This window comes from Vipera berus (assembly GCF_964194415.1).
Source record: "Vipera berus genome assembly, chromosome: 2".
NCBI classification, from domain to species: domain Eukaryota; kingdom Metazoa; phylum Chordata; class Lepidosauria; order Squamata; family Viperidae; genus Vipera; species Vipera berus.
In genome coordinates, this window is record NC_138203.1 from 221,160,986 (window position 1) to 221,187,432 (window position 26,447).

Sequence of the window (26,447 nt, forward strand, 5' to 3'; positions counted from 1 at the left end):
CATAGAACGCTCAGAACGGAGTTCCGGCACCTTTTTCGGATGGAACCTTGTAGGGTAGGCAAGGCAGGTTGTATGGCACGTGTGAGTTCCGGCACCTTTTTCTTTTTACAAAAAAAGCACTGGGAATAACCTTCTCTCTACCCCCACCACACACACACACACACACACACGCACGCGCCTCTTTGTCCCTACTGAGTTCCTTCTGTAGGTCCTCCCGCCCTTCGTTTTCCCTTTTCGCCTCTTTTCCGCCTCCCGTGCCAGCGCTCCCAAGGGACGTGGGAACCTTTGTACACTCTCGGAACCTTTGCTGTCGGCGTGCCTGTTGCTGCCCGGGGAAATCCTCCGAGTAGCTCCGACTAAGGGGACGCATTACCGTCGCGTACCCCAAGCGGAGGGATTGAGGAGCGACGAGAAAGGAGGAGGAGGAGGAGGCGGAGGAGGCGGTGACGGGGACAACGACCAGCGTTCAACGGGGGGGGGGGACCGGCGCGCGACCAGGAAGCGCGCGGAGCGCCTCAGCCTCCCCTCCCCCTCCTCCCCTCCCCCTCCCCGGGCTCCCTCAGCGGCCTGGCCCGCAGCCCCACTAGGAGGTGAGACTGGACCGGACTCCGGCTGGAGTCGCCGAAGGGGGATTGTACGAAAGGAGGAAGAAAGAGATCGCGCGCCAAATGGAGGCGCCGGGGGAGCGGATGGGCCCGGGTGGGGTGTGGGGGTGTGGGGGAGGCAGAGGACTGGAAGCCCCCGCCTCCCCGTGGCCAAGCCAGGCGCGAGAGAGTAAGAAGGCCGGGCATCGCGGGCGCCCTGAGAATGCATGGCCGCGGCGTTGCTTCAGCCAGGCTTTGGCCGTTGGGCACCCTGGGAAGGAAAGGCCGGCCCGGGGGTGGGCTGGGGTGAGGAAGGGGATGGGGGGGGTCGAGATTCTCGAAAGGGGGTGGGTGGGTGGAGGAAGGAAGGCGGGTAAATTAGTGTACAGGTAAAGAGTGTTTCCAGTGAATTAAAGACGCGGGCTTTCTTCTCTCTAACCCAGGGGTCTTCAAACTTGGCCCTTTTATGACTTGTGGACTTCAACTCCCAGAATTCCTCAGCCAGCAAAGCTGGCTGAGGAATTCTGGGAGTTGAAGTCCACAAGTCATAAAAGGGCCAAGTTTGAAGACCCCTGCTCTAACCTTTTGCTGCCTTGGAAGGCTGGGAGACTTTTAAGGGTCCTGAGGGAAGGAAGACGCAGTCACGAACGGGGAGCAAAGATACGAATGAGGTCGTAAGCCAGATGCCGAGGGGATCGTTTGTCGTCCCGAGGGATAGCGGGGGGGGGGGGGGGGAGGAGGGCTATCGCTGTTGGCTAGTTCAAAATAACTACGAACTCCGTGGAAGATCTTTGGATCGTTTTAAAAAAAAAAGACTCCAATGTTATCAAATCAACATCGAAGACACAAAAGTAGCAAACGATAATTTAGGTGTGCGTTGTGAAAAGGCTTGGGCATAGTGAGGGAACTTTCCATTTGAATCGGTTGTGAAGGAAGTCTTGTAACACTTTGAAAACTTCAAAGCAAGAATAGTTTCTGTTTGATGTCTGTTCGATTTAACTCACCAAATGTAGCTTGTGATTACTTGCTTAACTTGTAAATGCTTTTATTTTATTTTTGTCTGTAGATAAAGAAGTTAATTTGTATTTTACGAACATATACATCTATGTCATATATTTTTAAATCAATCACTCATACTACTGAGTATTAAAGTGAAATAGACACTGTTCAGATGGTTGAATTTGCTTTTTTTTGCCTCCATGGGTTGCTTTTGACACACAGTGTCAGGGTTTGAAAAACTGGAAAGTATGAGTTAGGATAGTCGTGTCACATATTAAATGAAGTTATTGTAGAAAAATGTGAAGATACATTGTGTCTACTGAGGGAACAGAATTTGTCTGGAACAGATTTACCCCCAGTGTACTGGTGCATCTGTTCTGGAGGATTGGATAAGAGAGATTTTTGAAAAATGTGATTGTACCAGAAGAGGAGACCATAGTGAATGGGGCTATCATTAAAGACTACTGGTAGTTGGAAGCTATAGCTGGTGCAGAATGTAGCATTTGGTTTTTGAGTTGAATTCAAGGTGCTGATGATCCTTTGTGGCTTAGAACCTGGATACTTGTGACACTACCTCTCCCTCGTGGCTCTTGCCTGCCCTGTGAGATCTGACAGGGTCTTGTCAATAAAGAAATCTCATTGATGGGGTCAGGGAGTAATGTCTTCTCTGTTGTTATGGCTGCCCTTTGGGATAGCATGCCCCTTCTTCCACCACCCTGTCCAATTATGTTGCCTTTATGTTGTCTTAAAAACCTGGCTGTTCCTCTAGCACTGGACTGGGATAATTTGTGAATTCACAGGTTATTATATATTTGTGTCTTTGACTTCCCCTGTGAAGTGGAGACACTCAATTATAGTGGTGGTAGGTGTACTTTTGAAAGGTCTGAAGAATCAGGTGACAGATATATCCTCCTGGAGAGAAAATCTATCTATGTGGTCAGTAAAAATTAACACCTACTTAATGACAAGCCATTCTCCTGGTATGGCTGTTTTATTATCTTGACTTTTGTAAAATTTACTGTCTCGGGTTTTGTTGTAATCTCCTTTGTTAGAAGCTTTGAATCACTTGGCATCAAGCTCCCTTCGTCCAGTGCGCTCCCACAGGGAGGGTCTTCTCAGGGTGCCGCCGATAAAAGACTGTCGGCGGATAACACCCAGGGGAAGGGCCTTCTCTGTGGGTGCGCCTGCCCTCTGGAACCAGCTGCCCATGGAGCTTAGGACTGCCCCCGACCTTCGCACATTTCTCCGGGACCTGAAGACCTGGCTCTTTGAGCTCTCCGGCCCAGGCTGAGAATTTTTAACTGGGGTTTTTTAATTTTAGGGATAATTTAATCTTTTTTAATTTGTTTTTAACTTTTGTACTGGTTGTTTTAAATACCCTGTAAACCGCCCTGAGTCCTTCGGGAAAGGGCGGTATATAAATCTAATAAAATATATAAATATATATATAAATATAAATTGGGTGGCATCAGAAATTGAATTAATTAATAATACATAAAGGCTTAATGCCACGATCAGAGAACTGAAGGATAATAGCATGATAGAAAGCAAAACTTGAAAAAAGGGAAGAGAGATGCTTGATAGCCAAATGATTGTATAAAGACTGATTGATTATGTGCCACCAAGTCATTTTTTTTACCTTTAGAGACTACATACATAGATTTTCTCCAAGATGATCTATCCTAACGTGTTTTTCCAGGACTCCCAAGAGTGCACTGATCACCACTGTAACTGAGTCCATCCACTTTGCTGCTGGCTGTTCTTTTCTTCTCTTTCATTTTACCTTTCCCAGCATTAAAACCTTCTCCAGAGCATCTTCATGGAATGTGTCTGAAGTAGGAAAATTAGAGCCTGGTAATTTGTGCCTCATGTGAGAACTGTGGGCTGATTTGTCAAGAGATTTTTTATATCCTAGGGAAGGGAAATATATATATAATTGACTCGTGTTTCTTCCATTTTTCAGTTTTATCCAAAGTACAGATTTTCCATTCATATACAGTACAGATTTTTAGAACATTAATAGCTTTTGCATCTTTTTTATAATTTTCCTGGGAAGTGTGAAAATTCTAATTTGAATAACACAGAGATGTAGAGAAATGGGAAACATGAGAAACTCCTGTCCTTATATTTTGTCAGAAATTGTTCAAATAAGTTTGAGTTTAGTAAGGCCTCACATAATTAAAGAAACAGGACAGGATCAAACAATAATTAAGCCGGGATAATTTATTGATTAAGCCGGGATAATTTATTGATTATGATACAGGATTTGGATGGGATAAATTGGGGTTCAAGTCTATTCTTAACCATAGAAATTCAGTGCACTATGTTACTTTGAAATAGTGTCAGTGCAAACTTAATTTACAGGATTATGATTATAAAGTAACAGTGAAGAAGTTGCTTTTAGAGCATCTTGAGCTTCTGGAGAAAAGGTAGACATATACAGTAGCATATTCTTCTATTTTTGTTGGTTATGGGCTAGTTCAGGGGTAGGCAACCTTGGCTCTTTTATGATTTGTGGAGAACCAAGGTTGCCTACCCCTGAGCTAGTTGTTTCAATTCTGTTAGTGAGTGGGTTTTCCTGGGTCTTCATCTACATGTTTCAGCCAAGTTTTGTCTAAAGCTGATCATTGTACTTTCCAAACCAAGAGGTGTGATTGTGAAAGTAATCAATAAGGAAGTTTATGTGAACCCATCTACCGTTATTTTTAAATTTGAAGTTTGTTTCCCCCCCCCCCCCCTTAGGATGGGTTCGGTATTCTAAGTAAGCAAAACATGTAAGCTACATTGTGGATTTACATGTAAACCAGGTCAGCAAAGTGAGTGTTCAGAATAATTAAGAGTGAAAAGACAGCTGAATTTAAATTATTAATTTATGAAATGGAAAGGGAATGTGGGAGTGTCATGCATATCTCATATGAAATATTGGAACAGTCGTAAATCTATATTTTGTATACATATATGAATAAGCTTAATTTTTCCAAATGCTTTTTAAAGGTTTTTATTTGTATTTACCAATGTTATCCCTAATTATGCTAAAAATGCGAATCCTGGGTATATGCATATTTAAAAAGGAAACAATCGAACACCAGGATAAAATATAAACAAAACTGTTTAATACGCTAATACACTTAGCTTTCATCGGCTAATTGCTGACGTTGTCAGAGTGAAAAGCCGGAGTTCTGGGAGGTTGCTTATAACAGGGCTTTTCAACTTTTCACCCATTGTACCACTTTTAGGATATGGCAACATCCGAGTACCACCAGTCACCTAGCAAGGTGTCAAAAACTTGATGATCCCAAAAAAAGGAAAAAAGTGATGAAGCACAGGTAGTCCTCAACTTACAACAGTTCGCTTAGTGACTGTTCGAAGTTACAGTGGCACTGAAAAAAGTGCCCCCCAAGCCACAGCCAACCAAGACACCTGCCTGCCCGCCTGGCGGCGCTCTTCCTCCTGTCCGAGGTTTTCATTCTTGTGACCATTTCTGTTGAGGATTGGCAGTGGGGGTGGAGTGTCTGGTTTTTATTCCTCCTGTCTGCTGGGTGGTTGCAGCAGGTTTTGGTCACTTCACATGACCCTGGGACACTGTGACCGTCATAAATATGAATCAGTTGCCAAGCATCTGAATGTAAAACACAAGACCCTGGAGATGCTGCAACGTTCCAGCTAATCGGCGCTTCTTCTGGGCTCTAGCTGGAGCCTGGCACTGATCCTGGCGCTTCTGCTGAGCCCTGACAGCCCTGCAGCTAAAGGCATCTCTCGCTTAGGCTTGTGCAGTGCTGCCCCTGGTTCAGTTCATTCCCTTCCCCCGCTACCACTTTTCTAGGATGGTCGCGTACCACCTGCTAAGTGCTAATGTACCACAGGTGGTACCCGTACCACTGTTTGAAAAGCCCTGGCTTATAAGGCCGGTTGTTTTTGCGCCCTGCTCATTGAGCGGGTTACCGGTCTACCCGCCCCAATTGACCGTATAGTTTCTAATAGTCCCGCATTGGTCTGCATGTTTGTAAGCTTGGGATTCATTTCCTCACTGGTAGTCACCTTCCTTGTCTGGCTGGTTTGTGTCCAAATACCTGTAGATTGGCTCCCTAGCGGCTCTTGTTTCACAACTTCCCCCCCCTTTTTTGCTGGTCTGAGCGCCCGTCTTTAGGTCTTGTCCAGGAGGTGCTGGGGATTCCTCACTTTTGAAGGCTGCAGTTCTTTCACATGTAACCCCGTGGAACATGTTGTACCCGTCGTAAGTTGTAACCTTGCTCCTCCTACCCCCTTCGTGCCTGATAAGCAGGCAGTAGGTCTGTGTGGCGGTTAATCAAGTGTCCGTCAGACAACCAAGCCTCCTTGAGTAGCCAGCTGCCCTTGATGGCATCTCAGGCAATGGCCTCCGCACCTGCAAGATCAAACGTGTGATCATGGCTGGCCTTGTGTGCCCATACTTGTGAGCATTGTTCTTGCCGTCTAATCGCCAGCTCATGCTCATGAATCCTGGTTTTGAGCCTTTTAGTCATTTCTCCAACGTAATTACAGTGGCAGTTCTTACATTTAATTGTATACACTACTGAGGATCTTTCCTCGTTGGGAAGCGCATCAGGGTTTGATCTGGTTTGTGGGCAACACTGATGTTAAATGGAGCTAGCATCCGTGCCGTTGCCTCGGACATGCCATTGATATATGGAAGCGTTCAGGTTATGAGCGTTGTCGGTGTGCCAGTGCCAGTGCGGGTAGACCGGTAACCCACTCAATGAGCAGGGTGCAAAAACAACCGGCCTTATAAGCAACCTCCCAGAACTCCGGCTTTTTACTCTGATGACAAAAGCTAAGTGTATTAGCGTATTAAACAGTTTTGTTTATATTTTATTCTAGTGTTCGATTGTTTCCTTTTTAAATATTTACCAATGTGTATGATGCTTTACAAAATAAAATGCAGCCATCTCAACAGGGATAGGGCCTTCTCAGTGGGTGCGCCTGCCCTTTGGAACCAGCTGCCAGTGGAGCTGAGGACTGCCCCCGACCTCCGTTCATTCCGCCGGGACCTGAAGACCTGGCTCTTCGAACTCTCTGGCCCAGGCTGAGAATTCTAATTTTAGCTTTAATCTTAATTTTAACTGGGGTTTTATTTATGCAGGGACGAATATAATTTTTTTTAATCTGTTTTTAACTTTTGTATCTTTGTTTTTTAATCACCCTGTAAACCGCCCTGAGTCCTTCGGGAAAGGGCGGTATATAAATGTAATAAAATAAATAAATAAATAAATAAATAAATAAATAAATAAATAAATAAATAAATAATAACATCCAACGGAACCTTCTAACTTGAAAGGTAAAAACGTTCCATTTCTAATTAATACTTGAATAGGCAACCACTTGAAAATTCCAGAGTTTTTCCTCTAGATTGTAAAGTTGAAAAAAACCAACCCCAAAGATGAATCAGTCACCAGTCTGATTCTTCATATCCTGATAAAAATACTTTCACTAAGATTGGCTGTCAGCAACTATTTCTTTAGTTCTGCACACTTTTGTTTATGTATTGTTAGCTTCTTTTTTGACTGCCTTCATTTTTTCCTAGAATTAGGGGGCTTCTTCACTGATTTTTGCCTTTGTTTTATGTGCCTTAAACTTTAGTTTTGTTATTAGTATCTCAGGGATACATAACAAGGGAGAAGTCTGGTGTTACTTCATCCAAAATTGAATACCTGGTCCAAGGTATTCTTAATAGTTTTCTCCAGCACCATCATTCAAAGGCGTTTATTTAGCCTTTTTAATGGTCCAGCTTTCTGAATCATGTGTTATAGGTGGGAAGACCATAGTCTTGACAGTGTCAACATTTGTTGTTTATTGTTATTCTACAGTTTATTTTCCAAACCTGTCAAAAGTCTTTTTTTCCAAATAGCAGATATCTCTTTAATTTCGTGGCTGTATGTCACAATTATTTGATTGTAGTGAAGAAATATAGAAAATGCATAGTTCCTGCTGCTTGTGACAACCAAGTGGTGTCTGAAATTTTGCAACAGTAATCTGGTCGCCTTAGTAGGAATCTGATCTGCACTATAGAATTAGGGTCAATCTCATATTTTTAGAATGTTGTTTTTTGAGCAATCCCCAAACCTGAACAAGTAGTGAATTCTGCTGTCCTCATTATTGCAAGTAACAATACGTTTCAGTTGATGATGTTATTTCTGTAATTTTTTATATGCTATACAACACAATACTTATTAAGGCTCTTGTTAAAGAGTTGTATTAGTTAAACTTTGGATTTATGCACTGTATTTAACTAGAAATTAACCTTTGAAAATTCTATTTTCTATTTTTTTTCTTTTTTCTTTTTTGAAAAACTGGACAATGGTGAGGAAGACCATCTGAATTTGCTCAGAATATTTCCTGTCAATATAATTTCTCATAATTCTGACAGTAAGCACTGGTAGTGTATACAAAGTATATGTCATATCTCTGGTGGATCCCAATTTGAAGTGAATCCTTCGCAATCCTTCTGTGTTAGCATATCCTTCATTGAAGTGTGCTTTTTTACCAGTAGGCTGTACTTTGGCCCATTTTTTTCAGGGAGCCTAAAGCATCTATTACCAGACAAGTATAATCATTAATTATCTTTTTATCTAATATAATCTTATATAACTTTGTAAATACATTAAGTATGCTTCTTTATTTATTCATGGAGTGGTACTACCTTAGAGGAGTACAGACAAGAAGGAATCGATTGTACATCGTATATTAAATCACTGAGACTCCAGTATCTGTAATAGTTTCTACAAAAGAAGGAATGTTGACAAATACAGCTTTTCATAATCCTTTTCTATTGCAGCATTGTAATATGAGAGTTTGAAATTGTTAAGCCTGAAACATAGCTATCTGCTAGTCCTTTTGAGTTATGCATCATTTACTTTAAGTAAGTGTATTTGCAACATGGTATCATCTTGACTTTTCCAATATAAATTTTCTTACTTGCAAAATAGACAACTCTATTGGTTCTATTATTCTCGTGTTTATATGATAGTGATCCTAAATAATTCTCCATTGAAGAGCTAATATTTAGTGTCCCTTGCATATTTGTATATAGTAATGAACAATGCAAGACACTGTATTATTGTACATATTGAAAATGTAGAAACTGTAGCCTTGATCCAGAATACACTTTCCACAAACAGATTCTGATTTAGCAAGAGAGGAAAGAATATATTCATTCTTGTACAATTTCCATGCATATCCAAGTCTGGAGGTCAGCAAGCAAAAAAAGCATAAGTCCTTGAGAGAGTAAAATACTTTGTTAAAGGAATGATAGGAACAGATGCATCAAGAAATAACAACTAGTATGGTAAAACATAGTGAATTTTTTAAAGTGCTACGGGATTTTATTTAGGATGGGAATAATAATTTTTTGAGTATCCAAACAATTTTCTTTAAAGGTCTTGAGTCAATCATATAATGATTGACAAACCATTGAATTCTGCATAGAAAAACTGTAAGAATAAATAAACTACACAGAAATATAAAAAGGAGAAGAAAGAAGCATTCTCCAAAGTTTGGGACTCTTATTTTGAGATACATCATTACAAACATTCATATTTAGAGTTTACTTTCAGAAAGGTGGAGGTTATTTATTAGGAATTAGTTTATAGATATAGTTAAAATGGAGATTGGATGCAAGCATACTGCAGTTAAAAGTTTATTCAAGATTTGCTGCTGTTGTGTTAATGTTTTAACCAGTGTGCTTTCCCATATTTTTGAATACCATTGATCCAGAAAAAGATGCATTTTTATTTTCAAATATTATAATACTGTAAGTCTAGAAGCTAACTAGAGCATAAATTATTAAAGGCTGTTGTGCATTTTTTTAATTTCCTCAAAAAAATTGATAAACCAAGTAACTAAATAGATGTAATTATTGAAATATGCATATTGCAAAACAGTATGGAAGTATTTTAATTTAGGTAATATAATTTTAAGGGTAAGTAGTATCACTGATGTTGTATTAGTTCCTCTCAAAATAAATTTAAAACCAATTTTGTATTATATAAAGTTCCAAGAAGACTCAACATTCATTTCTCTTCCCATACATTTTAAAGACATTTAAGAGAGTTGTGTTTGATAGAGTTTGTGTAATATTAACAAGGATTCTCTGACTTTAAATAATATTAACCTATGCTGTTATTTAAACAATGCTAATGTTCTTGATTGTCAAGATTTTATATCTTATGGAATAACTAAACATCTCATTTGAACTCATTAATTGGAACTAATCAACCAATTATTTTTTAAAATATCAACAGAAATATATTTCTAATCAATAAACAATTTTTCAATTCTATAGAAACCTATTTTTCCATTTCTTGAACTGATAAGTTTTATCTGATAAAAAAGAGTGCTTGTGTCTACTTTTTCCTGGGTTCTAAAATAAGTTTTAAAATATGGATTTATAATAGTAGATATTCGTTTATTAAATTCAGGAAATAGTATTGCCCTATGAGGTTAAATATCTAATGCTGTTTCATCTTGTATCTATTGGATGTTTGTTGAGTTCCAGATAATATATATTTGCATTTCTGTATCACATGGCAGTTATTTTCTGTACAGATTTTCAAAGCAGAATATAATAATTTTTCAATCATGACAGAACAAGAACCTAATTAAGTTAAGGCTTTTGGTAGGTTTGCCAACTCGCACAAAAGTGGATTTGGGTAAATAGCTCATGAATGCATTAGTGCAAACTTTCCCATGGAAATCACACATATCTACCATTTCCAAAATGTGAAATTAACATTAAAAACTGTAACTAGAAATGCGCAATGTTTTGGATGGAAATAGATGGTTTTCCTGGAAACAGAAATAGCTGCTTTAATGAGTTGCCACTAGCATTACATCCACTTTCCCATATGTTCTAAATCTGTTCTTATCAAAGCAATACAAATACAAAGCATACAGAACTGTTTTGTATGTTTATTCTGAACGTTGCCTATCCACTCAGAAGAGCTAAACATGATACAGTCCTTTAATTTTTCTGATTAAGTGCTTAAAAACATAAATATCTATACAGAAGTGGTATACTGATAATGTTTCATTGAAATGATAGCACCACGATAGAAAAAAACTCAAAATAATGTATTACCTGGTGCATAATTTAGTTTATAGTAATACAGCATACAGGAAAGACTCATGAAAATAGGTCTGTATAAAATCAATATTGAGATCAGTCAGCTGGTCACTAATTTATAAATTAGTGTTTTATGTCAAGCCTCTCATTTCTGCTTAAATAACCATTCTGACTCTTTCCAGAATGATTAAAGCGTAGCTTGAAGATTCACTTTTTATTGGAAATATTTATGAATATTTCTAAATAATTTTGTTTTGGAAATTAAATCTTATAATATTTTTGAAAATATATTTTACCTTTTTTAAAAAGTATAAAGTAAAATAGAGAATAGGAAAAAAAAAGCCTAGTGCAAAAAGTTTATATATGTACCAGTCCAGAATATTACTATTCATTCATGCTTTTTCACCTTCAGGACAAACTCCAATCTGCAGGAAGAGTATTGCAACTCTTGACAAGAATTGCAAAATATTCATAATCTAATTTCAGGTATACAATATGAACTGCGTTATACATTTGGTATACAATGCTTTCTTTTCAACCATACATTTTTCTACTTGTAGTTACTGTGTTTAATTTGTATGCTTAATCTTGCAATTTACACAATGTTCTTAATGTATGATAGAGTGCTGTTGTAAAAATGTAGCTGGTAAGGCAGGAGTTATCCTTTCAAAGCCAAAGAGCAGAGTGATCAGCCAAAGTTTTGTTGCTTCAGAAAGTCAACAAATAAAGGCCTAGCTTAATTAGATAGAAGTTAATTTGCTTCTACTGTAAGTGTGCTCTTAAATATGGGGTGAGTTTCTGAAAAGGCAAGATTTATGCAGTGTCTAATATGAAATCTGATAGCTATGTTAAAAGAATGTTACTGATGTTATATAAAAGTTTTACTATTTACATGGATATTGAAAGTGGGTTAGATTTGGATTGTTCTTACATTGCAGCAAAGGTAATCCTTATTAAATACCTCTTTCTTACTAAGCCAAGTCCCATGCCAAGTTGATTTTCTACATCCAAGATAGGCTTAAATTAGAATAAGGATTATAGAAGAAATAAATAAAAGCAAATGTTTGCCACCCACTCAGCTATGTAGTGCAACCCAGATATACGTGCTAATATTTTAGATAGTAATTTATGATATTATGCAATCTGAAACTTGCCTACAGCTAAAAATATTTATTGGAGTATTGTATGCAATAGGCTTTGAGAGTTTAGTTTAGTTTAGTTTAGTTTTATTTGATTTGTATACCGCCCTTCTCCCTAGGGACTCAGGGCGGTTCACAGGGCATATATAAATAACAATACAATACAATACAAAAGTTAAAAAAGATTAAATCAATGCCCAGTTAAAAACAGTAATACAATTCTAAAACAACAATTTAAAACCCAAATCCCCCGTCAGGCCAGACCAGCTAATTCAAATAAATGGGTCTTCAGGCCACGACGGAAAGTTCGGAGGTCTGATGCCATCCGGAGCTCCACCGGCAGTTGGTTCCACAAAGTTACTTTGGTAGATAGCATAGCCTGGGAACTTTGACTCATATTGTAAATGAGGCAACCTGTTCTGTCACCAGCAGTTTTTATTCTATACTTATCAGATACTGCCATGTACTTAATTTTATTTCTAGAATTAGAATGGATACTGAGTTATTCTACTTCATTCCAATATAATGGAGTTGGTAAAAGACTGCGTCTGTGAACTATATTAATGTTTGCTATAAAATTAAACTTGTAGGTTTTTACTTCATAAAGGACCCTCATATGTTTTCTTCCAGCTGCATACTGTAACACACCAAAACTGATAAAAAAACGTTTTCATCAATCTTTTGTGTGTGCATATATGTATGGAAAAATTTTAGGAAAAATCCTTAAATCTGACTGAATTTGTTGATTTTGTTGTGTTGATCTTTTATTGAATTTTATTAGAGAAGCCACAATTGAAGGTCTGAAGCCAACCTGGTTATTTACATTGAAAAAAACAGAACATATTCCTATTTGCTTGGAGGATAAATTTAGAACTAATTTAAAAAGGAAATAAACAAGCTTTGGGAAGCACAGACGTCACATTTAACATTATGTTTATTTTAAGGGAGTTGTTATATAACAGTTCTTGCTCTCTGGCTTTATTTTTCTTTCTTTTTGTCTTTCTTCCTATACTTAATCTGATTAGATTAGAAATCTAATTTTTTAGGTTTGGAGAAATGAAAGCAATCAGTATATATTTAAACAGTGATCAATTTGGGTTGGCTTATACTTTAGGTTCCTTATTTTGCTCTTAATAGTTTTCTGTATTTTGTAGCTATACAATGTTGGGTTCATGTGTAACATTACCCTATGATTTCCTCACTTAGCATCCCTGACTGAGTTCACATAATGATTGTAAACTGTGACGCTCTGGCTTCTTACTTGCGTAGCCAGTAAGAGTTAGAAGACCATATTCATTGCTCAATCATTTAAGTATGCTGTGCATTTACACTTTTAGGTAGGATCAAATCTGTTCAGGGTTTTGCAAGTCAAAAATAGCTCATGAATAAAATCCAAATATATATACTTTCTTTAAAGAAATACCTTCCCTGGTTAACCTAGAGAGTTATAATCCTACCTATCCAACTGCCCCTGGTCCTCAGAATTTACTCTGGAAGGACTCCGGAGTCTTATACAAATTGAAGTTTGTGCTAGTTGAAAATTGTTCACATATTACTGGGTTACATTTCTTGCACCATACAAGAGTGGCTATAAGCTTAACATTCAACCAACATATTATTGAGAAGTACATTTCCATTGAACTGCAGTATAAACTATTTTCATATTGGGCTGTACCAAAGGTGCTTTTTTCAACTTTCTTTATTTTTGCCCGAAGATGTTTTGCTTCTCACCCAAGAAGCATCTTCAGAACTGAAGAAGGCCAAAAATTTATTATGCATTAAAACATTATAATAATGTTGTAAACCTATATTAATGCAGGTATTTCAATAACAACTACCCTTAATGTTATTTTTTCAATTCCTTATCCTATTCCACTACTTAATTTTGATTTTATATTGTTCACCTGCTTACCTTATTATTGTTCTTTTGGTTGTACACATACTGTATGTTGTTATTCTGTAAATGTTAATTGATTGTATATCTGTTTGTATTAAATATATGTCTTGTAATTAAAATTTATTATAGAAAATTCTGTAGACCATTATATGCACTAATGACAGCATGAGTTACAACATTAAGCTATCATTTGGTAAATGTTTGTCTTTTTCATTTTAAAAGTGTGTGACAGACTTCACAGAGTTTTTAAAAATTGACAACATTTTATTATAAAGTGAGCAATGTTTAGGCAAGTTTTATATTACATTCATTGGAAAATATGAATCAGGAAAGATTAAGATATAATAGATTATAATCATGCATGCATGCATGTTTTAGGGCAATTTAAATTTGCTTCAAGTTTGGAATTGTATCATAGAGATGCGCAGATGTTTAAAGTGCTGGTTATCATGTTATATTTTCACCTGTAAATTAAAAAAAAACAGTTGGAGACTTTGTCATTATTCTCATGCCTTATCATGAAAAGGATACCATAACTTTAAAAAGTAATGTGTTTATAAGAACTCTAAATTAGTAATACAGGAATCGAGAATTTTCAACAAACTTGGCTTGTGCTACATCATGCCTTACAGCTTTATTTTATCTATTTTAATTTGTAGGGCTGCTGTAATATAGATCATGAGCAGGTAATGCACAAGGAGTGCTATTGGGAATCATGTCGGACGAGTCAGTCTCAGGGAGTGATCCAGATGTGGACCCAGATTTGGAGCAGGAGGATATGGAAGAGGAAGAGGAGGAAGAAGATGATGAAGCAATGGAGGAGGACAATGATGGAGATGATGAAGAGGATTTACTTGATGAGAATGGTGAGTTAATGGGTTCGACAAGCAATGAACATTTTGCTGGAAGTGTGTATTCTGGTGATTTTAATTTTATACAGAAATATATTTTTCATTGTTTAAATCCTATACAAAATACAGATTTGTTCATTCTGGAACATTTGATACAATTTTGGAACATTTTAATTGATAGTTTATATAAGGAGCAGCCACATCCTGGGTTGGTAACTCGTACTGCTATAGCTAAAGCAATATTTCAAATTTGTAATCTGGACAGAGCCATTTAGCCAAGGAAGTCTACATCTTGCAAAAAATATCCAAAGGAGTGTTATGCTTTTAATTCACACAATATCTATTGTATATTTCTTGTAAAATGATTGGTACTTCAAAAAGAAGATTTGAATAAAATAAAATTACAGCCAAGGTAGTATGTGGCTTCTTTTGCTAAAAAATCTCTGTCAAGGAAAAGTATTAAAATGTAGATTATGCTGATATTCTCAGTATGCTTATTTTTGTGTGATTCTGCTATTTTTGATTATTTTAAACAATTTGTGATCTGATTTATTAATAATTATTCAATAAAGAAGTCTGAAATTCTGTGAAGCATTGAACACCCTTCATATCTTTTGGAAATACTATTCATTTTTTCTGGTATCTTTGGGTAGGGCTATAAGAATCAGTAAGAAATGCAAGGTGAATTCCTTGAGTTGAAAAATAGATTTCCAGTATTGAACTATCAGATGATTCCAAAATACCTTTCAGTCAGAAAATGAAGATGGTGGCCTTCATTGTACTTAGTACAACGGTAGAATTTTATTTGGCTCACTTACAATTCAGGTTGATAGTTGTATCTTTGATAAATTTGTTTTATTGTTTTTAAAATCCAGTATGACATTTTGGGAGTGTTTCAGTTACATGAGTGGCATAGCTTATGGATAGCTGTGAATGTGCAAGATTATGCCAGCTCCCACATCTAACTTCTTTAAAGCGTATTTTCCTGCCTGCCTCTCATTTCTACACTCTTAACGAGAGGAAAAATAATAATTTAGCAGTAGGCAGATTGCCATAAGCAATTGGCTAGTGGTTGTTAGCATATGGGTAGGTGAGGTGTAACCAGCTGGTGTTCACGATAAATGAAAGCTATGATTGTCCACATTCTTTTGCATCTGTATCCTTGACATCCTTTCAGAATCATTACATAGTTACTGCCAGTATTTAAAGTTCAGAAAGAGGGAAGGCAAATGTTCTAGTTTTAGTTCAGAGGCATGATAAAACCTAAGTACGTATAGCTTGTGCCTTATTTTTATGGTAAAGAAAATTAAGACAAAATTGACTGTTTGAAGGTATGTGATTTTTAAGGGCTAGGCGGGAACCCTATTTAAAGATGTTTGGGTTTTTAAAAAATTATTCTGGTTTTATTTGTTGTCAATATTGATATTACTATGAAATACAAAAAGTTGCCTAATGCATGTAAAAAGAATAACCCCCCCCCCCCCGAAAAAAATCAGGTTCAGTCCTGGAAATAGCATTGGTCGCCCTACTAGATGACCATTGCCAGGACCTGGATGGAGGAAGCGTATCTAGTCTGATCTTTTTTACTTCTCAATGGGTGGCCTGCAATATCATCTTTCTGGACTACCTATGGAGGTTAGGGATTTTGAGCATTGTAATGGCGGGCAGGAAAGATTTAAGTGATGACTCCCCTAATCTCTCTGTTGTTTAACATTGACACGAAGCCTTTGGGAAGGTTGTTCAAAGTTTTTGGGTACATTACAAATATGTGTGATGCTCAGCGTTACATCACTATCCCAGCAGACTGTGATGCCACTGAAGCTTGGGGACTCTGTGTGCTTGGATGAGAAAGAACGGAGTAAACGGCTTCTTTGAAATTTGATGTTAAAGAAAACTCCAATAGAAGAGAATATATGAAGCTTCTATAACTCTGTGGAGTCCTTGATCCTCTCTGAACTCGGTTGTTTGCTTGTAGGCATTTCATTACCTGACTAGGCAATTTCATCAGGGTTTGGGAGTGTTGAGCTTGCTTCACCGTTTTTATACAATAGCTTGCTCTGCCAGTGTTGGTTGGGTCCTAGTAATGCCTAGTAATTAGGTCACTGATTTTTGATATTAAGCAGTATTTTGCTAGCGTATGAAATTAAGGATATTGTACAACAGTTTGCATAAGTGGCCCCTGCCCACCTGACGTCAGAGCCTCTTGTGACTGGAGGCAAAAGTGAAAGAAGCGTAAGATTTCTCTTCCTTTCACGGGTGTTCAGCCGGGCATGTTGAAACTCCTTCCTTTGCCTCCCTAGTTCTCATGATGCCCCAGCCTTCACTCTGCAGGAACCTTCTGCCACTTGACTGTCTCTTCCCACAGAAAGCCTTGGAACTACACTGCATCTTTTTCAGCAAGTTAAGTTCTCTGCTCAACTCTTCTGTGGTCACAAGCTGGGAGAAGGCTTCATGGGATGCTGCTATACATTTTCTCATCTATTTATTCTTCTTTCTCCCAGGAGAAGAAATTTCCTAGGAGAAATTACCAGAAATTACCACATTGAAGCTGGGCTACCCAGCACTGACAGCTGAAAGCTATGGGCTAAAGAATTGGCTGGCAGAAATCAGTTGAGCTGTGTGGTCTATAAATATTCTAAAATTATCATTATTAAAGTAATAAAGTAATAATAATAAAGTTGAAAGGGACCTTGGAGGTCCTCTAGTCCAACCCCCTGCTCAGGCAGGAAACCCTATACCATTTCAGACAAATGGCTTTCCAGTCTCTTCTTTAAAACATACACTCTCTCGTTTTTGTGCTGTCACACATTGACCAGAATGGAGCTAGGTTAGAAAAATCTACTCCATGTAATAGTATCACTATTGTTCATGGGTGTGCTTTGAGTCATAGCGTGGAAACATGGAAGTATGTTTTATATAATGAGCTATGTTGATTTGAAACATTTATTGCATTTAACAGTATAAGGAAATAGGCTTGAAACAGTAGGGATTAAACATTGGGGTAGTATCAGTAAATTTAATTATGGGCTTATAGCACTTTGGAACTGGCTGTTCTTTACCGGCATAGTGATGACCTTTTTCAAAATGCTCTCTTCATTTTTGAAGGGAACACTTTATTTTAGCATCTCTTGTACTGTTTGGTATAGATAGCTTGTAGACTGGCTTCTATTTATTTACTGCTTATTATACTATTATACTAGGGCTTATATAGAAGGAAGACAAATACCATTGTTATACTGGGGCTGGAGATGGGGAAGCTGTGATATTAATCAGTTATGTAAATAACTGCCTCAGCTATATGCTTGTTAAAGATTATACTTTAATTGAATGTGCTCAAGGCAGGGTACAGGATAGAGTTCTATGAATTGATGTGCCTTTTTCTTACAACACTTTTGAATTAATGGAAATAATATTATGATATCTTAGATTACATTATTTGAACTAGAGGGGATACATTCTTACAGTGGCTTCGCACAGTTGATGTGAAATTAGAATATCATTACCATAGTTTCTTCTTCCAGCCAACTGTTTGAAAAGCTGTAATAAAATCAGCTGTACATGGTGGTAAAAATGAGCATTTCTTCTTTCCTGGTTGCCATTATTTTGATTGGTCTGACAAATGACCCTTCATTGCAAACTAAATGTTGGAAGATTATGTTTTAAGAACATTTTTGATATTCTCTATGATAAATAAAATGTTTGGTGCTACAAGTTGGTATTTAGCATTCAATAATTTAGTGAAAATTAATCCCCTTGATTGACATGAGATTCACAGCATCCTTTTGAGTATGATTCTTTGCAATTCCTTAAACATAACGATTCTAGCAAAAATAACAAATTCTAATCTGCTTTATCTATGTTATTAAGTACTTGAAGCTGTCATGGTTTTCAGTGTTTTAATTAAAATTTGGTATCCTATAACGTATAAATATTTTGTTCCTTTCTCACATTTTTAAAATTGTGCAGTTGTGAGCGTTGTCATACAGTCTATATTTCCTGGGACAGGGCACTTCATAGAAAGATAGTTGACCTAAAGAAAGTCCTTGACTTAAGACCTTTCATTCAGTGATGTTTAACATATCTGTGAGACTGAATGAAGGGACTTCCGACTTGGTCTTCAAAGCTGTGGCCATTGCAGCATCCCTGATCATGTGATCAAGATTGACAGTCTGCCTGCGGTTATGACTGCAGAGGCACTTCAGCTCCCCCTCCCTGCTCATCTCCCCTCCAGTCTATGCCCTTTTGCACCTCTGCACTCTGCAGCACCTACTACCCCAACTGGCCTTTGCCATCTTCTTGCTCCCACTGCTGACCAACCATGCCCAACCTGGCCCTTTAATAGGCAGCTGCTGGCCACCGGAGGCCAGAGAACGGGGGTGGGTGGGGGGTGGGGTGGGGGTCAGAGGGCCCCTGAGCTTCAGTGTGGCAATCAAACAATTACTAAATGGACATTTAACCATCCTGGATAATAAATATTTGCCATTTGTTTCTATACCTGCAAATTGCTTCCTGGACTGTTTTAGTTCCACTGTCTTATGAAATAGTGAACCGTCACATTACACATTTATTTTCTGGAAACATTTCTGTGATTTTAATGTACATAAGAAAACTCTTCTAAATTGTAGGAAAAAGTATCAGAGCATAAAAACTTTGAAGAGGAAGCCCGTTCACTTACGGTGTGTTTTTTTCCTTGTTTTTTTGGAAGCGAAACACGATGAGCTTTATGACTTAAAAAAAAATCTTCATACTGGAAAAAAAAATAGTATTTGAACAGCAAACTGTATTTATATTTCTGCTCTCATTATATAGATTAGCTATCTTCTGCCAAGGTATTGACCTTCTCATTTAATGTATTGATTTTGGACTACAAAAGTAACAATTAACTTGGAAGAGAACTTTTTCCTCATAATGTTTTCAAGTTTGTAATGGAAACTTGATTAAGTGTGGATCTTTTGGGCTTTTTGTGTTTTAATCTGATCCTGAAGTAAGATGACCGCAATAGCTTTGTTTTTCAAATTTTATAAAATGCTTTTTATGACCGACGTAGTTGCATAACAGCATTATTTTCAAGATCTTTACTAATCCTAAAAACCTGTATCTTTTCATGTGTATGCGGGCTATTTTTTCTCAAACTTACAGCAACAAATGGCTATATGACTGTCAGGCAATCTATCTGTCACAAGTTCTTTTATGATGTTTATTTTAAATTGCTCCCTGTATACATACTGTGACTTCTTTTGTAGACCATTCTTTCTTCTCTATGTTATAACTAAGTTTTTGTCCAAATTATCACTTCAAATTTTGCTACTACATAGTGACTGATCAAACATACAATATTCATAGAAGCTTGTTGAAATATATAGAGGCTTATATGTGGTAGCTATAATGTGCAAACTAGCATTGAGTAACACGGCAGTGTCATATATTAAGTGTTCCCTAAAAGCTAAACTCCCCAAAAGATGTCATTGTTTTTATGAGAATAGATGACTGCGGAGCTGAACTATTGTTAGTAGTTGCTGAAAAAAGAACTTGAAAGCATAATGCAGTTGTTTCAAAATCGCATCGTGTTCGCCACAAAAATGTGCAAGGAGAGGTGTGATAACAGGGCTCAAATATAATTTTTCTTTCATACAGTTCTTCTATTGATCAAGTATCAGATTTTTTTATTATGACAGTTGTGTACTAAAGCATGCTTTACAGGTTTCTTTGTGTGCATTGATTTGTTTTAAATACTTTTAATGGCTTGGAAATATATACATTAATCACCTTTTCTTTATCTTTCTATTCTAGTATACAGTCAATAGTATGGTAATTCTATTGTATTATAATATGGTAATATCTGCCTACTTAAAACAAAGCCTTATGTAATCATTGCATAATACAAACTACCTGTCTCCTCTCTTATTTCTTTCCTTTTACCGACCCTGTAAAATTAATAATAATATTACATTGACCCAGCAAAGTTGTATGTGTAGAAAGAAATAAAAACAACTTTAAACAGTTGTGACTTTTAGTATGAGGCACTGAAAAATTACTTCAGCCAGATAGGCTCTTCATGTTTTTCTTTTTTTCCCTATTTTAGCATTTAATTGAAAAATAATTCCTTAAATGCTTTAAGAAGCATCTAGTATGTATCTGCAGTGGCAGCGTGTCACTGAAACTGCGTTGCAGAGAAGACTGGAAAATAATTTGGGTCACCGTGACCAAAGCTATTCATAGAACATTAAGAGATGAAAAGAATGTAAAAATGTCATTTTTTATAACAGTTACTTGAACACAAAAAGTCTAAATTAGAAGTCTGGTTGATTTCCAAGAATTATGAGTTAGTTATTAATTAAATTATCATATTAAGATGAAGAGGTTTTGGGGAGAAAGTTTTAAAGTCCAAATGCATTTTCCTTCCACGTGAATATTTTATATTACTTGGTAGAGAAGTAATTAAGCAAACATCCATGTACCTTAACATATTTAAGCCAGTCTGAGTATAAAATTCATAGTGTTGAATTGCATTTCTTCATATTAGCTGAACTCTTGTGGGTAACTCTGTCACCTGCTACATGCCTTAGTGTTGTGAGTTTTATATTATACTCAATAAGATTGGCAAATTTGTCTCTCTTGGTTTGTAAGTATTGACATTTGGACACATTCATAAAAAGTTTATATAAGCAGCCTTATGTAATTCACACTCTCTACCGTGTGCAGCACCGAGGTCAGAATAAGAGCTCTTGGAGTGTTTGGGGCATTGTTCTGCTTGCATAATTTCGGAGTTCCAAGATAAGTTGTCTGTCACTGAAGTTGACCTTTGGATGTTCCAGATTTTCAGTGGGTGCTACATTTGTCACCTTTTCCCTTAGACTCTCTCTTTAAAATAAAAAAAATTCTGTGATTCTTTTCTTTCTTTCTTTCCTTATGTTGCTTGTCTCTTTGATCCACTCAGACCTCTTTGTCAAGACATATTGAAAATATAAAAACAAGACAGCTAGAAGTACTAGCATTTTAATTTGGGACAATGCTTTTTCAGTTGAGAGTACAGAGTACTTTTTAGCACTTCTTTAAGGGTGGTTTGGGGTTTTTTTGACGGTGTTCAGAGTAGTACACTAGCAGCTTACAGCCAATGTCCTGTGTAGGCAGGATATAAATCTTCCAAATAAATAATTAACAATGGATGGTTAGAATATTATGATATATAATAACATAATAATTTATGGTCATTAATTATTCATTTTGAAAAGTTATATTCTGACTGTTGGGTGACTTTTCAGAAGTAGAGTAAGCATTGCTGACATCCAATAAACAACTAATATGTTAAAAACACAAATGCTAAACTCCTGGAGATAGGTCATTTGTCCAGCACTCAATTACTGTGATATAAGCCCTGTGCCTTTTCTACATATATTGCATCCATGCCCCCGAAAGAGTCAGCTTGTGGCAAAACGGTGCAACGTTGCTTTCTTTAATCTGAAGAAAATAGCAAGATCCTATGGACGCTGCTGAAAGAAGTCTGCTACATTTTCTCCCCCACAATTTCCATTATAAATCTTATAATGATGCTTCCATCATGTTCCAACAGATTTGTCCCTACATATGCTCTGCACTTGCTTCAGTCAGTACCCCTCACCACTGTTTGCAACGACTCTGTTGTGGAGCATTGCAAGCATTGTATCAGAAAGGAGAACTTTCTGATACAACTTTCTGATAGATAGATTCTTCCTTCCTTCCTTCCTTCCTTCCTTCCTATCTATCTATCTATCTATCTATCTATCTATCTATCTATCTATCTATCTATCTCTATATCTATTATAAAGGTAAAGCTAAAGGTTCCCCCGCACATGCGTGCTAGTCGTTTCCGACTCTAGGGGCCGGTGCTCATCTCCGTTTCAAAGCCGAAGAGCCAGCGCTTGTCCGAGGACGTCTCCGTGGTCATGTGGCCGGCATGACTAGACGCCAAAGGTGCACGGAACGCTGTTACCTTCCCACCGTAGTGGTCCCTATTTTTCTACTTGCATTTTTACGTGCTTTCGAACTGCTAGGTTGGCAGAAGCTGGGACGAGTAACAGGCGCTCACTCTGTTACGCGGCACTCGGGATTCAACCCGCCAAACTGCTGACCTTCAGATCGACAAGCTCAGCGTCCTAACCCACTGAGCCACAGCGTCCCTTATATCTATTATCTATACATATAAAAAGATAGATAGATAGATAGATGATAGATAGATAGATAGATAGATAGATAGATAGATAGATAGATAGATAGATAGATAGATAGATGTGTGTGTTTGCAATGCCTGAAAACACTGTGATCCAATTATAGATGGGAGAGGTGGGATCTGTTGTTACTTCCACTGTGATGCTCCCCATTGGGGCCCCAAGCTAACTAGGAGAGTTTTTAGGCACTTACAAAACATCAGGAGGGTTGGGGTCAACCTCACATTGTGTGTGTGGGGGGGAGATGGGCAGGTGCAATGCAGAGAAGGCCTTTCTCCTGGACCCCACTAACCAGAATAATCAGGGTGATAGGGCTTGAAGTATAGGTGGGATGAGCCAATCCCAGTGGGATGAGACAGTCCCTCAAGTAGCCTGGACCCCTTCCATGAAGGGCTTTAAAGATGATTGTCAACATCTTGACTTGTACCCAGAAGCAGACTGGTAGCCAATGCAAATTGCAGAGCTGTGATGTTACATGGGACATTTTTGGGGCCCCAAGAACTGCCCATGCCACCGCATTCTACACCAGTTGTAGCTTCCGAATGCTCTTCCAGGGTAGCTCCATGTAGACTGTATTACAATATCTTCACTGTTGTCTTGCTTGTGGTAACGTAATGTGAAAAACTATTAAAATTTTGCTGTTGTGTGTTGGACACATGGAAAGAATGCTTCCAGACAATGGTTATGAATACTCCCATTTTTATGTAGTGGTGGGGTTGTTTTTTTAGATATTGCAATAAAAAGACATCTTAAAATAAAGAACAAATGGAATGACTTGATATTTAGTTATGCTGTACACACTGGTACAAAATTTAGCATTTCTGTTATGGAGCTGCTACCTTAGTATGCCTGATTATTTCTTCCAAATTAAATGACTAATAGTTAAAGTTCATAAGGGACACATTCAGTAATTCTGCATAGTCACACAAGCTTAAAATATATCCTCAAGAATTTAACTACTGTTTTTTTTTTAATTTCATCTTCACATGAAATGACATTGAGATGATGAATATAATCAATCTAGCTTGATCCTCCTTTTTTGTATCAAAAATTATTGCTGATGGTGCAGTATTTCATATATAAAGAAGCACTATACTGAAGATTTTTTTTACTCTATTAGAATATTTGTAAAGAATTGCTCTGTGAGGATATCTGGGTCAGGTAGGTGTGTCACTTTACGTAATCATTATATAATTAGTTCTTTGTTAGGCCTCTCCCCAAAGTGGGTGGAACCTAAAGCTCCTGAGCTGCCTGAAAAAGTGAGGCTACTTTGATTAAACCAACTTATAGAAGTGCAGAGTTTTTAAGAAGTCTTTGGCATTCTGACATTTGCCAAATTGTCTTATTTGCCATCCTTGGCAGAAGATGAATTAATTTGCTTTCACAGCTAATAAAACAGCATTGGCTGTTTTCTTCACATTTGTCCTACATAAATTGCTTGTAGTTTTTTCTTTTCATTTTATGAAGTAGGGATTGGATAAATTATTGGATGATTTCTATTCTTCTTTGCATATACACTCTGGAATAAATTATAGATTTCTCTAATAAATGAAATTGGACGTACTATTCTTGTTCTGTCTCGGCTGTTCTCAAAAAAAAATCCCTAAGCGTGATGAGAGTTGGTTAGTATTTGAATAACGCACAAATACCTGGGAATTCAGAAAGCATCCAATTCAGAAAACAATGACAAATCACTTCCTTACTGTTACCAAGGAAACTATATATAAAGATCTGAAGTCTTTAGATGTTGAGCTCAACGTGAGATGTCATCTTTAATACTCCCTTTCAACTGATAATGTAGAGCAATTTTCTCTGTAACTAGGATAGATGCTTGTTTGAATCCAGAAACTACAGAAGCTTTTCTTATATGTTGTTTACATAGAGTGGTGATATTACCTGGATTCATGTTTGCATCAGACAGAAGTTGACTCTTTTATTTTTGGTTTGCTGATAATATGTCATTATAATATAAAAAAACATTGTACCAATTTTACTTATATTTGAACTAACACCCTTTCTTCAAAGTAACACATTGATAACAGAGTGCAATGCAGACTATTCCTTACTATACTAGTTTTTTAATGCATGGAGTTTTTTTGTTTGAATTTCTTTCTTTTTAATCACATTACTCTGTTTCATGAAACATAATTGACTGGTTGAAGATGTGTAAGGGCTAGGCGAGACCCCTATTGAAAGATGTTTGGGTTTTTTAAAAAATTATTCTGGTTTTATTTGTTGTCAATATTGATATTACCATGAAATACAAAAAGTTGCCTAATGCATGTAAAAAGAATAACACCCCCCCCCCAAAAAAAAATCAGGTTCAGTCCTGGAAATAGCATTGGTCGTCCTACTAGATGACCATTGCCAGGACCTGGATGGAGGAAGCGTATCTAGTCTGATCTTTTTTACTTCTCAATGGGTGGCCTGCAATATCATCTTTCTGGACTACCTATGGAGGTTAGGGATTTTGAGCATTGTAATGGCGGGCAGGAAAGATTTAAGTGATGACTCCCCTAATCTCTCTGTTGTTTAACATTGACACGAAGCCTTTGGGAAGGTTGTTCAAAGTTTTTGGGTACATTACAAATATGTGTGATGCTCAGCGTTACATCACTATCCCAGCAGACTGTGATGCCACTGAAGTCCTATCCAGGTGCCTGGGGACTCTGTGTGCTTGGATGAGAAAGAACGGAGTAAACGGCTTCTTTGAAATTTGATGTTAAAGAAAACTCCAATAGAAGAGAATATATGAAGCTTCTATAACTCTGTGGAGTCCTTGATCCTCTCTGAACTCGGTTGTTTGCTTGTAGGCATTTCATTACCTGACTAGGCAATTTCATCAGGGTTTGGGAGTGTTGAGTTTGCTTCACCGTTTTTATACAATAGCTTGCTCTGCCAGTGTTGGTTGGGTCCTAGTAATGCCTAGTAATTAGGTGACTGATTTTTGATATTAAGCAGTATTTTGCTAGCGTATGAAATTAAGGATACGCCCTGAGTCTTCGGAGAAGGGCGAGATATAAATGGAATTAAAATAAATAAAATAATATTGTACAACAGTTTGCATAAGTGGCCCCTGCCCACCTGACGTCAGAGCCTCTTGTGACTGGAGGCAAAAGTGAAAGAAGCGTAAGATTTCTCTTCCTTTTCACGGGTGTTCAGCCGGGCATGTTGAAACTCCTTCCTTTGCCTCCCTAGTTCTCATGATGCCCCAGCCTTCACTCTGCAGGAACCTTCTGCCACTTGACTGTCTCTTCCCACAGAAAGCCTTAGAACTACACTGTGTGTTGCCCAGAATTCATTACATCACACAACTGGTTTTATTAGCATATATGACATTCAAAATAATAATGCAAACATCCCATTTTCTATATATGTATATTTGCTAACTATAATAATAATAATAATAATATAATAATAATAATAATAATAATAATAATAATAATAATAATAATAATAATAATAATAATAATAATAATAATAATAATAATAAAAAATAAAAAGTTGGAAGGGACCTTGGAGGTCATCTAGTCCAACCCCCTGCTCAGGCAGGAAACCCTATACCATTTCAGGCAAATGGCTATCCAGTCTCTTCTTAAAAACCTCCAGTGTTGGAGCATTCACCACCTCTGGAGGCAGGTTGTTCCACTGGTTAATTGTTCTGTCAGGAAGTTTC

The 26,447-nt window shown here is 37.3% G+C and overlaps 1 protein-coding gene across 15 annotated transcripts in view; it reads left to right on the forward strand.

Annotated features, from left to right (window-relative positions):
- The first annotated feature begins 442 nt into the window (after positions 1-442).
- The window catches only part of RAD54L2 (RAD54 like 2), a 79,755-nt gene continuing 53,750 nt past the window's right edge, over positions 443-26,447 (forward strand). For 14 of the 15 annotated variants that reach the window (XR_014025534.1, XR_014025535.1, XR_014025536.1 and 11 more), the window contains exons 1-2: positions 443-590; positions 14,376-14,582. Coding sequence is in view for 6 of the 15 variants with exons in the window: in XM_081320725.1 (XP_081176851.1) it covers positions 14,432-14,582 (151 nt within the window). In the remaining 9 variants the exon portion in view is untranslated. Of the gene's footprint in view, positions 591-11,092; positions 11,167-14,375; positions 14,583-26,447 lie in introns of all 15 variants that reach the window. The other variant, XM_081320726.1, reaches the window with a different exon arrangement.